Raw genomic sequence first — 12,382 nt, forward strand, 5'->3', positions numbered from 1 at the left:
TTACATGAGAAAGTTTTGCCCTCCTTAGGAGACTGAGTAAGCTCCTTGAGGATAGGACTGTGTTTCGTATCTCTTAAACATGAGAACCTGACCCTCTTCCCAGAACATTGGTATATTCCATAAATGTCTGGTGCAAAATAATGAATGAAAAATTTGAATATTAGAATTGTTTATTTGAATATATTAGAAAAGTTTCAAACACATAAATTTAAAGCAGTTTTAGTGATATTAGAAGTATCATATTTAATTTTAATGGTCCACAAATGTCCCAAGAATAATGAACTGTCTAACAATGTTATAAACCTTTGGGGGAAAACACCATCTTAAAAAAAAAGTGGTTCTTCTGCTAGATATATTCAAGGATACTAGATAACCATCTGTCAGAAAAGTAACAGTACTTTTGATCCCACTTTAAAGGGAAATTTGGACCAGGTAACATTTAGGATTCCTTTCAGCTCTGATAATGAGTTATTCCAGTGAATCTGCTATGATCATTGATTTTCCAACATTCTGATTTTTGTGGTTTAACACACCATTCCAAGTGCGTAGGAAAGCCAGTTTATACCAGTCATGAGTCATCTATGCTGCATCAAACTGCCCTTTACATTTTAAAAATCCAAGTGATTGAAATTAGCTTTTTAAAATATTTCTATCATACCTACGTTCAGAAAAGATTGAAAACAAATAATACTGCATATTAATCTGTCACAGTGATTAGTCTGAGCATCATAAGTACCTTCCAATGGAGAATTAAATACATTATAGTAAGTAGATGTCTTATTTTACAAAAGAACAATTTTTAGAGTTTCTCATTAATGAACTGAAAATGACTCCATTAGCTAATAGCAAAATAATAACATTTTCCTTAAAGGAAAAAATATTTTTAAAACATTGTTTAAGAGGAAAATGCCAATGTTTGAATCATTTATATCTCCAGGAAGATTTAAGTACCTCTTGAAAAACTTCAAAATTATTGTCACAAGCTACTTAAATGTTCAACATGAGCTCCTTATACACTAAATGAAAAAGCTAACCAGATTATGTAGCATTTAGAATTTCTTAACCTAGAAGCGAGCATGTTGTGGTTCAGAATTGAAACTTGAGCTTTGTATTGATTCCCAGAATCAGGGAGAAAAAAAAAAAATCTTTCTTTAGTAAATTAATTCTTAAGGGGGGAAAAAAGCTACTGAAGGATTGATCTGAGTTTTATTGTAACAAGAGCCTCTAGTCATGAATGACTGGCACACAAGCAGGAGTCGATGTGTCATTTCTATTGTAATCAGCTGCCTTTATATTTCCAGGCGTCAAGGTTGACTAGATCATACTGAGTGCCGCTTGGATGTGAAAGTCATTCATTTGCTCTTCTTGAGAGCAGCACCACTATTTCTTCTCTTGCAACTGAGGCCTCTAACTTGGGGAAGTAATATATTCTACAGTGTGACTATAGGGGTATTCTATGTGAGTAAAAAAAATTTTTTCAAGTGCAGGTTTCACAATTTGAAATTATTTAGCTTCTCATTTTTGCTCTTTGAGGAGTAATATGTATTAAACATCCATTCTAGTGATCTAGCTTTTAAATGACCTTTTCAGTACTCATCCTTTGTTCATTTTGATTTGCTCAGATAAATTACAACCACCTGGCCTTTTGTATTAAAGAAGGTTACATACAAAATTGACCTTTCGATTCTTACTGGGAGAGCTAGGTTCATTGTATTTGAGATTAACTGCTGTTGCTATTTTCTGGTTATGTGTTGAATAACTTTATTTGAGGAGGTAAAGCCTATTTCTTTTGCCTGTTTGTTCCAAACTACTTCTGACACCAGAAGAATGGGCTGTCTGTGCAATACAAAAAGGAATTATGTTTAAAAAAAATAATCTGATTTTTTTGGATCCTGTGATGCCTGATGATATGTATATGTTATTTCAATTTCTCTTAACCTTGATAAAACCAAAATTATCCTTTGGCCATCTGCTCCTTGCCAGCTTACTTAATAAAACTCAGACTTCTTTCTTTTTGTTGAACACTTTAAGCTCACACTTAAAGCCTGAGGAACTCTGGAACTTTGCGTTTGCTCTTACCTCTGCCTGAAATGTTCTTTTTGGCTTTATTTGTTCTTGTTCCACTCATGTAATATTCCACTTGTTCCCCTGCATTTTGTGGTCTCTGTTTAGTTAAGGTGAGCTCTATGGCTGTGGAAACATTTTATATCTGGTCTGAGACATTGAAAAGTCCATGCAGGATTCACTAGTCTCTTTTCTGCCTTTACACTTAAGGAATCCCTGGGTTGAAATGGTAGAGTCTTAGCACTGGAGCATCTGTATTGCTAAGTTACCAGATGTGAAGTTACCTGGAGCTATAGAAAGTTTATGTGAGCCAGAAATACACTTTTGGTGTTAAACTGAGTTTTGAGAATGCACACCTACTCTGACTGAGTATTCAAGGTTTCAGGTCAAATGTGATTTCTGCAGAGACCTTCTGTAATCCTCTTGGTCTGAAGCACCTTCTCTCTCCTCTGTCTTTCTCCCAACCCTTATATATTTTCTGTAGTGATTTTTTTCTTTAATATTTTCATTATTTGTTTATATATATATATATATATGTTGAACAAATAAGACTGTTATTTGCTGTTAACTATGCTTTTAAGTGTCCAGAGTAATCTTCAAAATTGTAATCCTCTTGGTCTGAAGCACCTTCTCTCTCCTCTGTCTTTCTCCCAACCCTTATATATTTTCTGTAGTGATTTTTTTCTTTAATATTTTCATTATTTGTTTATATATATATATATATATGTTGAACAAATAAGACTGTTATTTGCTGTTAACTATGCTTTTAAGTGTCCAGAGTAATCTTCAAAATTGTCAATAAGCATTTAAGTTTTTGACTTTTTGTTTTAATTATCAAAAAGTACAGACAGAACAAAATACTGCCTTACAAAACTGTTAAATTTTCTGTTGCTCATTAGAAAAGATGGTCTTGTATCAAGCAGTACCTGAGTAGTTGGCTCTTCTAGATGAATCCATTCTGCATGATTTCTTTCATCTGGACATGAGATCATCTTTGGCAAAGTCAAAATCAGTGATGCCATCTCTGTCAATGTAGGATTAAGAATCCATATTTTAATTTTAAACTCCTCCAAAGTAACCTTCAAAAATTTTTTCAGTAGCTTTACATATCTTCAGGCTTTAACCCACTAAGAAACAGATAATTATCTGTTGCTTTCAAATCCAGGCTACTTGAATAATTCCTCCAGATCACAAGGTTCCCCTAGTTGTCACCTTCCATTCTCCCAGTAGATGACCTAGAGGGATCCCTGATATTTTTTTGCATTATATTTTGCATTATATTATTTGCTCAGTTGTGTCCAATTCTTTGTGACCCCATGGACTGTAGCCCACCAGGTTCCTCTGTCCATGAGATTTCCCGGGCAAGAATACTGGAGTGGGTAGCCATTCCCTTCTGGGGGGATCTTGCCAACCCAGGGGTTGAATCAGAGTCTCCTGCATTGCAGGTGGATTCCTTACCATCTGAGCCACCAGGGAATCTGATGTTTTTTTAGTAGCATGGAAAGACTTGCTACATAGAAACAAAAGACTCACCTCTCTGTTCCTAGATAAGTGTCTGGAACACAGTAGGAGCTCAGTAAAAGTTTTTTCACTGAATGAATGATCACAGCCAAATGTAGTCACCGAGTAAATCAAGAACTTCCTATCAAATTGTTCTAAGACTAGGCATTTATTTATTTAGATGGAGAGACGGAAGGGAAGGAATGAAAAATCTGCCTAAAATCTAACTCTAAACTCTTCAAGATTCAGCCTTTGGAACACCAAGTAAAGAAGAATTTCAGCATCTGCTTCTGTTCCTTAAGAAATTCCTTGACACGACAGTAACAGTTGACTGACAATTGTTTTCTTTTTAAAGAGATATTTATTTGTTTTATTTTTTGGCTATGTCGGGTCTTAGTTGTGGTTCATGGGCTCCAGAGGGTACAGGCTCAGTTGTGGTGGGTGAGCTTAGTTGCCCATGGCATGGGGGATCTTAGTTTCCCCATCAGGGATGGATTCTGCATCCCTTGCATTGGAAGGCAGATTCTTTACCACTGGACCACCACGGAAGTCCCTGAGAATTGTTTTCTTATCGCTACTGCATGAAGAGATGTGCCGCATGATGTAACAGCCGTGCTTGTTTTCTCATCAGTGAATTATGTAAGACATGTTGTCATGTGTAAGATAAAAGCAAGTATACACAAGTATATCATCTGCATAATCAAAATTTTGCATGGAATATCAGCTATATACTATTACAGATGATTTTCTTCTGAAAAAGTGTTCACAAGCTGGACTTCTCCATTAGTGTAGTCAACAGACACACAGTTGATGAAAACCAGCAATTGACAATGCTGGAACATGTGTAAGTATTCATTTAGACTAGAGAGAAATGATGAACCTACTCATTCTTTCCTAATTTACTTAAAAATATTAAGAGAATTGTTGGCAAATGCTAGCAGTTTCTGGAGTGGGTGTGGTAGTTTGGTAGGGATGGTGGGGCTAGTGAATTTTACTTTTCTCTGTTTGCTATACATCACAAACCAGCTTGACCTCTCTAAACAAAGGGTTTGACCAAAATCTATCCAATGATATGAAGCTTAACTTATTTGATAAGCAACTTTGTAGGGTGCTGGAAGATACAGCTTTTATATTAAGAAGCGTTCCATTCTTTTAATATTAAACCTACTTTCCATGAGTACTTGAAGTGATTGACGTGTGCAGACGGTTGTCGGATGTTCTTTACACTTTCTTGGCTTCAAACTTCAGTTGGGAAGAATTGTGCCATCTAAGAAATATGGTTTTGGTTTCCATGATGTTTAATTAATAATGTATAACCATGAATACATGAGGATAAGGAAGATCTGTCATACTCTCTTTCCTTTGACATTGCCTAAATTAACCTAAACAAAGCCATCTCAGACTTAAAATGCCCATACTCACAAAAGTTGAGTATCTTTTTTTGAATATCTGTAATTCCTGTCAGTAGAAAGCTGACTCTTTGCAACCCCATGGACTATAGCCCGCCAGGTTCCTCTGTCCGTGGAATTCTCCAGGCAAGAATACTGTAGTGGGTAGCCAGCTGTTCCCTTCCCCAGGGGATCTTCCCAACCCAGGGATTGAACCTAGGTCTCCTGCATTGCAGGTGGATTCTTTACCATCTGAACGACCAGGGAAGCCCTTTAAGACCTTATTGTATGCAAATAATGGTGATGCTACCAACCACATAGTTTGTGCCTCTCCTTGATAATACTGAAAATTTTTAGAGTTCTGTGAGATTTATTTCACATGGAAGTTATGATATCATAAAATCAGTATGAATAGATGATACCTTTAGAGTCAAGATAATTCACTACAGAGTATAGGTGACATTGCATATGCAACTGCATAAACCCCAAAGGTTGAAAACACTGAGCTAGACGAAGGGAAGAAATAAGAGGAAACTTTAGAAACATATGTTTGAACTCCAAACCCATTCTGCACTGAAGAAGTTCTTATTTAGCAAATAGGGATGTGTAGGGAATTTTAAAGTTGTCTTGCTTGCTTTTATAATTTACTCCATCCTGTTTGATTTTTAAGCATGAATATATATTGATAGATTTGTTTGTTAAAAGAATTTAAGAAAACAGTGGAGTTACGTTTTGATTCTAATAGAGGGCCAATTAGTTTCTAAAGACAGTAGTAAGTTAAATTATTGAATCTGGTGAAATTGGAAAATAATTAATAAAAGTGTCATCTTTTAGTGCGAGATTCGTAGATTCATAGATTTTTCTAGTGCTCATCTATTTACCCATTATAGGTCTATATAGTCTGTAGGTTAAAAAAATCTCTGGACCAGAGGATTTATAGGTCCCTTTTAAGTCTAAACTCTGTGATGGGTATCTTTTATTCATATCAGTGAAATGCTCAATATTATTCAGATGACAACAAAGACCTTCATTTGAGGGCATTATTTAATCTTTATCTTGACATTTTATTTTATTTTAAGGGCTTCCCTGTTAACTCAGTAAAGAATCTGCCTGCCGTGCAGAAGACCCAGGTTCGATCCCTGGGTCAGGAAGATCCCCTGGAGAAGGGAATGGCAACTCACTCCAGTATTCTTGCCTGGAGAATTCCATGGACAGACCATGTAGTTGCAAAGAGTTGGACACGACTGAGCAACTAACACTTTGACATTTTATATAAGAGTTTTAGTTTTAATTTGAGTTTTAGTTACTTTGAATTATATATATAATTTTAGTAATAGTCACACATACACTTTCACACATATATTGACATGAGTATGTTTTATACTGATATAATCTCTTGGCATTTTAGAGGAAATATTGAACTTTATATTTTGGAAGATTTAGAAGAATTTTCCATTTCTCCTCTCTTCCTCTCTCTGGTAGTAGGCTTGATGACAGTAAAGGTCGGTTTTGTTTCTGGCACATTACTGCTCAAAAAACAAACCTGCATACCTGAACAACCTACCTTGAATGTCTGGTATGACCATTTGACAGTTGAGGACATTTTACTTTAAAATAATGAAGAAAAACTGGGTAAACTTGTAGCTTGCAGATTTAGATATAAAAATGATAGAATTATCATGCTTTCCTAATTCATTGATGTACTATCCTTCCACTAAAAAAAATGATCTTTTGCTTATTATACTTTATGTTGTGTTTGTGTTAATAATAGAAATACTTTTTCATGAAATGTTGCCTTATGTCTAATTCAAGCTCGTTATTCATTTTAGTATGCAAGCTCAAAAATAATGACTAAAGAATTTTGATTGCTCCTTTTATATCTTTCCAAATGTCTGCAATAATTTCTATTAAAACATGAATGCATCATGATGACTTTATGGCAGTTTTCCTTATAATATTTACAGTACGGTAACAAAGTGAATGAAGAGAGATAAGAAACCTAGTGGTGATTTGTTGGGTCCACAGAATTGACCCATTCTACAAAAATGAATATCCACTTACTTTTGAGCATAAGGCATACATTGTAGAATATCAGAATTCAGCGTGATTGTGTTAGTTGCTCAGTCATGTCTGACTCTTTATGATCCCATGGACTGTAGCCCACCAAGTTCCTCTGTCCGTGGAATTTTCCAGGCAAGAATACTGGAGTGGATTGCCATTCCCTTCTCCAGGGGATCTTCCCAACCAGAAATCAAACCCAAGTCTTCCCGCATTGCAGACAGATTCTTGACTGACTGAGCCACCAGGAAAGCAGAATATCAGAGGACATATACTAATTTTAAAAGCTTCTTCATAATTCAGTTCAGTTCAATTCAGTTCAGTCGCTCAGTCATGTCCGACTTTTTGCGACCCCATGAACCATAGCACGCCAGGCCTCCTTGTCCGTCCCTAACTCCCGGAGTTTACCCAAACTCATGTCCATTGAGTTGGTGATGCCATCCAGCCATATCCTCTGTCGTCCCCTTCTCCTCCTGCCCTCAATCTTTCCCAGCGTCAGAGTCTTTTCAAATGATTAAAATCAGTTTAATCAAAACTTGCCTTCAGTCACATTCAGATGATACAGATTTTTATACTGTAAGTCACTCATTCATTGTCCATTCATCAAATACTATTGACTACAAACTAAGTGCTGAGTGAAATAAAAAACAGAAATAAATTTTTGCCTTAAAGATTTCAGGAAAGCATGAAGGTTTGAGGAGATAGTGCCACACTAATATCATAAATAACTTGTAGGGAAGATGATTACTTCACACCTGGGATGGAGTGGAAGGGCATTTGGAGGTATAGGGGGAGGCTATATGGAACCTGAATACAGGAGGCAGGCAATAGGAAGACAACTGGAAATGAGTTGGTTACTGTTTTGTTTTGTTTTTTTAGTGTGTGTGTTTTTAAAGATTATTAGCCTAAATCCATTAGAGTTTTAGCTTTAGGGGTGATTGGAAAAGTCATTAACATGAGCTTTGGGGATAGATATGATATTTGTAGTAGTATTAGTATGTGGAAGCATTTCATATATGCATTTGATAGAATCAATGACTGTTCTCAGTTGCCATCTTTAAGCATGGATTTTCATATTATTTTTAATTTCATGGTTTGTTTTGTAAGAGATTTTGAATAGTAAAGCAACTATTATACATAACGAACATGGTGTTATGAGCATGATCCATAATTTTAAAATGTCCTTCACCATAGTGTTTACGGCAACATGATTATAATCTATTGCATTATGATCAGTTTGTTCTTTTGGCCTTTTCTTTCTACTGAATAATTGGCAACTGCAGATTAGTTATAAAATAGATCATCTGTTATATGGCTTCTTATCTATATACAAAATGTCAAACTTCATTTTATATAAAAATCGCAACCACCAAATAATTTTTGAAAGTTCTTATGGAAGTACTCTATTTCCTCGCAATTTTTAGGTTGAGTTTTTATCATTCTTAGTCACAAATGGCAGGAAGCGGTTCCAAATTAAATTCATTTTTACCACAATCATGACATTTTCCAACTGTCTCATAAATTTGCAGCATTTGTTAAAAGGGAGACTAATAGAGCAAAATGTGTCACTAGTGCCGAAGAAAACGGGCTTGTGGTAATTAGAGTGCCATCTTTAAAGACAAAATTAGGGCTTGAAATTTTAACATAATAATTGTACCAATGAACTGTTACTGAGTTCTCACAATGTGCCAGATTCTATGTTGAGCAGTGCAGATGCATTAAGTATTAGCAAAACTTCTAATAGTATTCCTCTTCCTGTTTAATAGAGAGAATAAGCCTTAGAAAGGTCTATGTAATATGATGGTGCAATAGGTAATGGGTGGAGAAACTGGGAATCAAAACAAGTTCTCTCAGGGCTAGTTGTAGATGTAGACACTATTGATAGCCCAATTTTGCTATGAGAAAGTGTGAGGTTTACAGAGGTCTAAATAATTCAGAGAGGTCTAAATAGTACCTTAGACAGCTACTAAGTAGAAAACCAGGTATTCAAACACAGATTCTTCTAACTCGAGAGTCTAACTAAATTGCCTGTCAATATCATCATTAAATTTCCAGGAAATTTGAGTTGTAAGAATAAACTTTGAATTGTTTATGTCTCTTTTGTTCTGACACAGAAGGGGCAAAATTCAAGAAGTAATGCCTATAGATGTTAACTGGCGAAAGAAAGGACAATTGTTAAGGACACGGCTGAGAGCCAGGAATTTAGTAGCGTGACGAATCCCACTTTGTTCCATATTATTGTTTTAGGGCCATCCTATCAAAGCAAGAGTGTTTTAGGATAAAATTTTTTACTCCCTCTGTTTCCCTGGTCAGAACCATTGGATTAGGTTTCCCAAAGTCAGAAACTTGGTGCCCTAGTCAAAGTCCTCGAACTCATCCTCTGTTAGGTGGCCCAGAGTGAATTAATTTGGCTAATTCCCTGTTTGTAACCTTTACTCTACACTGTCTTGTGCTCTAATTATTTTCATTTCACCGTATCTTGTTTTACAAACTTCAGTGTTATGGTCCTGGGCAAGAACAGTCTTTCCTCTTTGCAAACAGTACTGTAATAACATTCAATTCTTAAAGACTGATGAAAACTCAATGCCCGGAAGACAAACTGGAATCTTTTAAAATACCTTTTTGTCCTACTAGTCCACGTTTTTAAATGAATAAAACTATCAATCACTAGTTTTTCTTAGGAGGTGGTCACAATAATACATTATTTTTCAGAGAAATCTATTCTTTGTTAAATATAGTGAATTTAGAGTAATCATAGATTTACATTACAATCTGTGGGATTCTCATTAAGTATATTTTATAGAGCTTTTACTTTTAGATGTAGCAAAAAGGCAAGGTGAAGACACAGAAATTGTTTGTTTTTTTAAAGAATCAGTTATAAGAGATGCCATTTATAAGCTAAGGGAAACTAGTAAAACTGAAGAAACTTTAATACAGATGTTAGAAAATTGCATTAATCCAAACTAGAATTTATAGTTTTCTCATGAGAATTATTATATTAACTGTAACAGAGGCAGTTTGTGTATTCCTGTGTGTATATCTGTGTGTGCATTTATGTTTTACCGTATAAAAAGAGTGTGTTGTCTTCTACACTTAGCAGCCATAGGTATTTGGAGTAACATTATGTTTGCATTTTGCATACACACAGTATTCAAATCAATTGGCCACTCCTATTGAAAGAGACACAAATAAGATTCTCTTGGCCAGCAGCTGTATTTTTAATAGTGCAAGTCTGAGTTTATAGTAAAGTGAATAATTTGGGTGATTTAGATCACATTTGCTTTTTACTCTGAATATGTTTTTAATATGTCTTCATTATGTATCTTCTTCTAAAAATACATACAATTTAAGACCTTGAACTCTAGCTAGGTAATAGTTGCATTATTTCTGTCATATTTGCAAGTGAATGTTCTCTCTTCAATAATAAAAGCAAGGCCTTAAATTATGTTTGAGATGCTCATTACATGAACACTGTCACTGCAGTGTCACAAGTGTTAAAATAAAAATATTAAATAATGAAGTTCCATCAGTTGTTGGTTTTTGTTCCTTCATCATGAGAAAGGGAACTTTATGAATGATGCATCACAGTGCTCTGTACATTTACATTCAAAGACCAGTTGTTAATGTTTTAAGTTACTGCCAGTGAATCTTTAGAAATCTCTGTGAACAATGAAGCCATTCATTGTGTGCAAGGATTTTGTCTTTCTTCAGTGATATGATTTTCTTCTCATTTGAAAGAGTGTTTAATTGCATTGCTCATCTACTTTTAATATTTAATAATAATTTTATTAGCAGTGTCGAATGAGGAGGGCAAGATTTGCAATATCTAGTACTGGTCATCAATTTTTTCTTATCATGACTTAATGAATATTATAATTACAAGAGGAGACAGAAATATAAATTAGCTGTGTACTTGGTTGGGACTTGCTGGTGTATTGGTTTTTGTTTGGGCAAAGCCAAGAAGAGACGCAAAGAGAAGAAACAAATATCTGAGAGTGTTTTAGAAGTCCTGGCACACGTTTTTGTAACCTACTAATCATTTTCATTTAAATAATAAACACCATGGCTTTGAATAAAGTTAAAAACATTGACAATAAAAATTCCTGCTGGTGCTATAGCAGTTGACAGTGGGGATCTTGATGACTTACAAGACTGGGTCTTGGCTATTAATGCATTTTGACAAATTTTCATTCTCTTTTCTCAATCATTTGTACTGCTGTTTGCTTTCAGCTAAGACAAAGGCATGAGTTATTTTGAGTGGAAAGACTTGGCATACCTGTCATCATAATAGCAGTTTTTACTTAAGTACTACCTCTCACCTGAAGTTTTCAAAGTGCTTTTCACTAGGCCTATGAGATGGCAGTCAGGAGGCATCAAACATTTAAAGCCTATAAGGAAATATAACCCAGGCCATGAGGAGAAAAGAATTTTCCTTTTTAATGATCTAGATATGAATATGTGTATTACAACCTCTAAATTTTAGATGCCAGTTTTTCCAAACAGGACTAGATATTGTTGAATTTAACGTGTCCTAAAACCTGTCTTAAAACGAGTGCTTTTTAACCCCCCAGCAACTGCTTCGAGAACGACAGCAGATGGCCAGCCGACCCTTTGCGTCTGTTGATGTAGCGCTGGAAGTGGGAGCTGAACACACAGACTTTCTGCGAGGGGCATTAGAGGTAGGAACAGTGGTGGGCAAAGGGGACCGCTGTGATTTGCATATTTATATTACTTCTCTAATCTGCATCTGCTTGTGAAGCCAAACAGAGTCTGATTATCTAGAGTTGACAAGATTCAGCTACATATGTTATGCCATTTTCAAGGCACATGGTTTTAATAGTATGACATGAGCTATAACAAACGCCACTGGAGAATCTGTTAGTCTAGGCAAGAGTGACAGACTGCTCACCTGGCACCCTTTCCCTGACAGATAGGAACTGAAGGAATTTAAGATACAGGTACGATGGTAGAAACAAAGCATCTGTATTTAGTCCTGGGAGTGCCCAACACCCCTCAGTTAACAAGTCACATCTATATTTATTAACAAAGTTGACTGTAAAAGGTGGGTGGAGATGAGTTGCATTTTAATTACATAGTTTCACTTTTTGAATGTTGAAGTTTGTAGAATATAGTGAATATTTTTATTTTATGGCTATATTAGTACAGGATTATATTGCAAATGGGGAAATGGAGTATCATGAAAGAGAAATGATTATGTGTGAGTAAATGTGGTATTTGGATCTTGAAATAGTGCATGACATGGTTTCTGAAAATAATGGGGGTTCCCAAAGAGCAAAAATCCACAGATTATAATTAACAACTCATGACAGCATTCTGAGGCATGGTAATTTTATTCTAGGCTTAATTTCCAA

General features: G+C 35.3%; 1 protein-coding gene across 3 annotated transcripts in view; it reads left to right on the top strand.

The window, feature by feature from the left end:
• ATRNL1 (attractin like 1) overlaps nt 1-12,382 on the top strand; it is a 744,737-nt gene that overhangs the window by 472,785 nt on the left and 259,570 nt on the right. For all 3 annotated transcript variants that reach the window (XM_043926138.1, XM_043926139.1, XM_043926140.1), the window contains one exon: nt 11,582-11,689. In XM_043926138.1, the coding sequence (XP_043782073.1) occupies nt 11,582-11,689 (108 nt within the window). The remainder of the gene's footprint in view (nt 1-11,581; nt 11,690-12,382) is intronic.

Source organism: Cervus elaphus, chromosome 15 (assembly GCF_910594005.1).
Source record: "Cervus elaphus chromosome 15, mCerEla1.1, whole genome shotgun sequence".
NCBI classification, from domain to species: domain Eukaryota; kingdom Metazoa; phylum Chordata; class Mammalia; order Artiodactyla; family Cervidae; genus Cervus; species Cervus elaphus.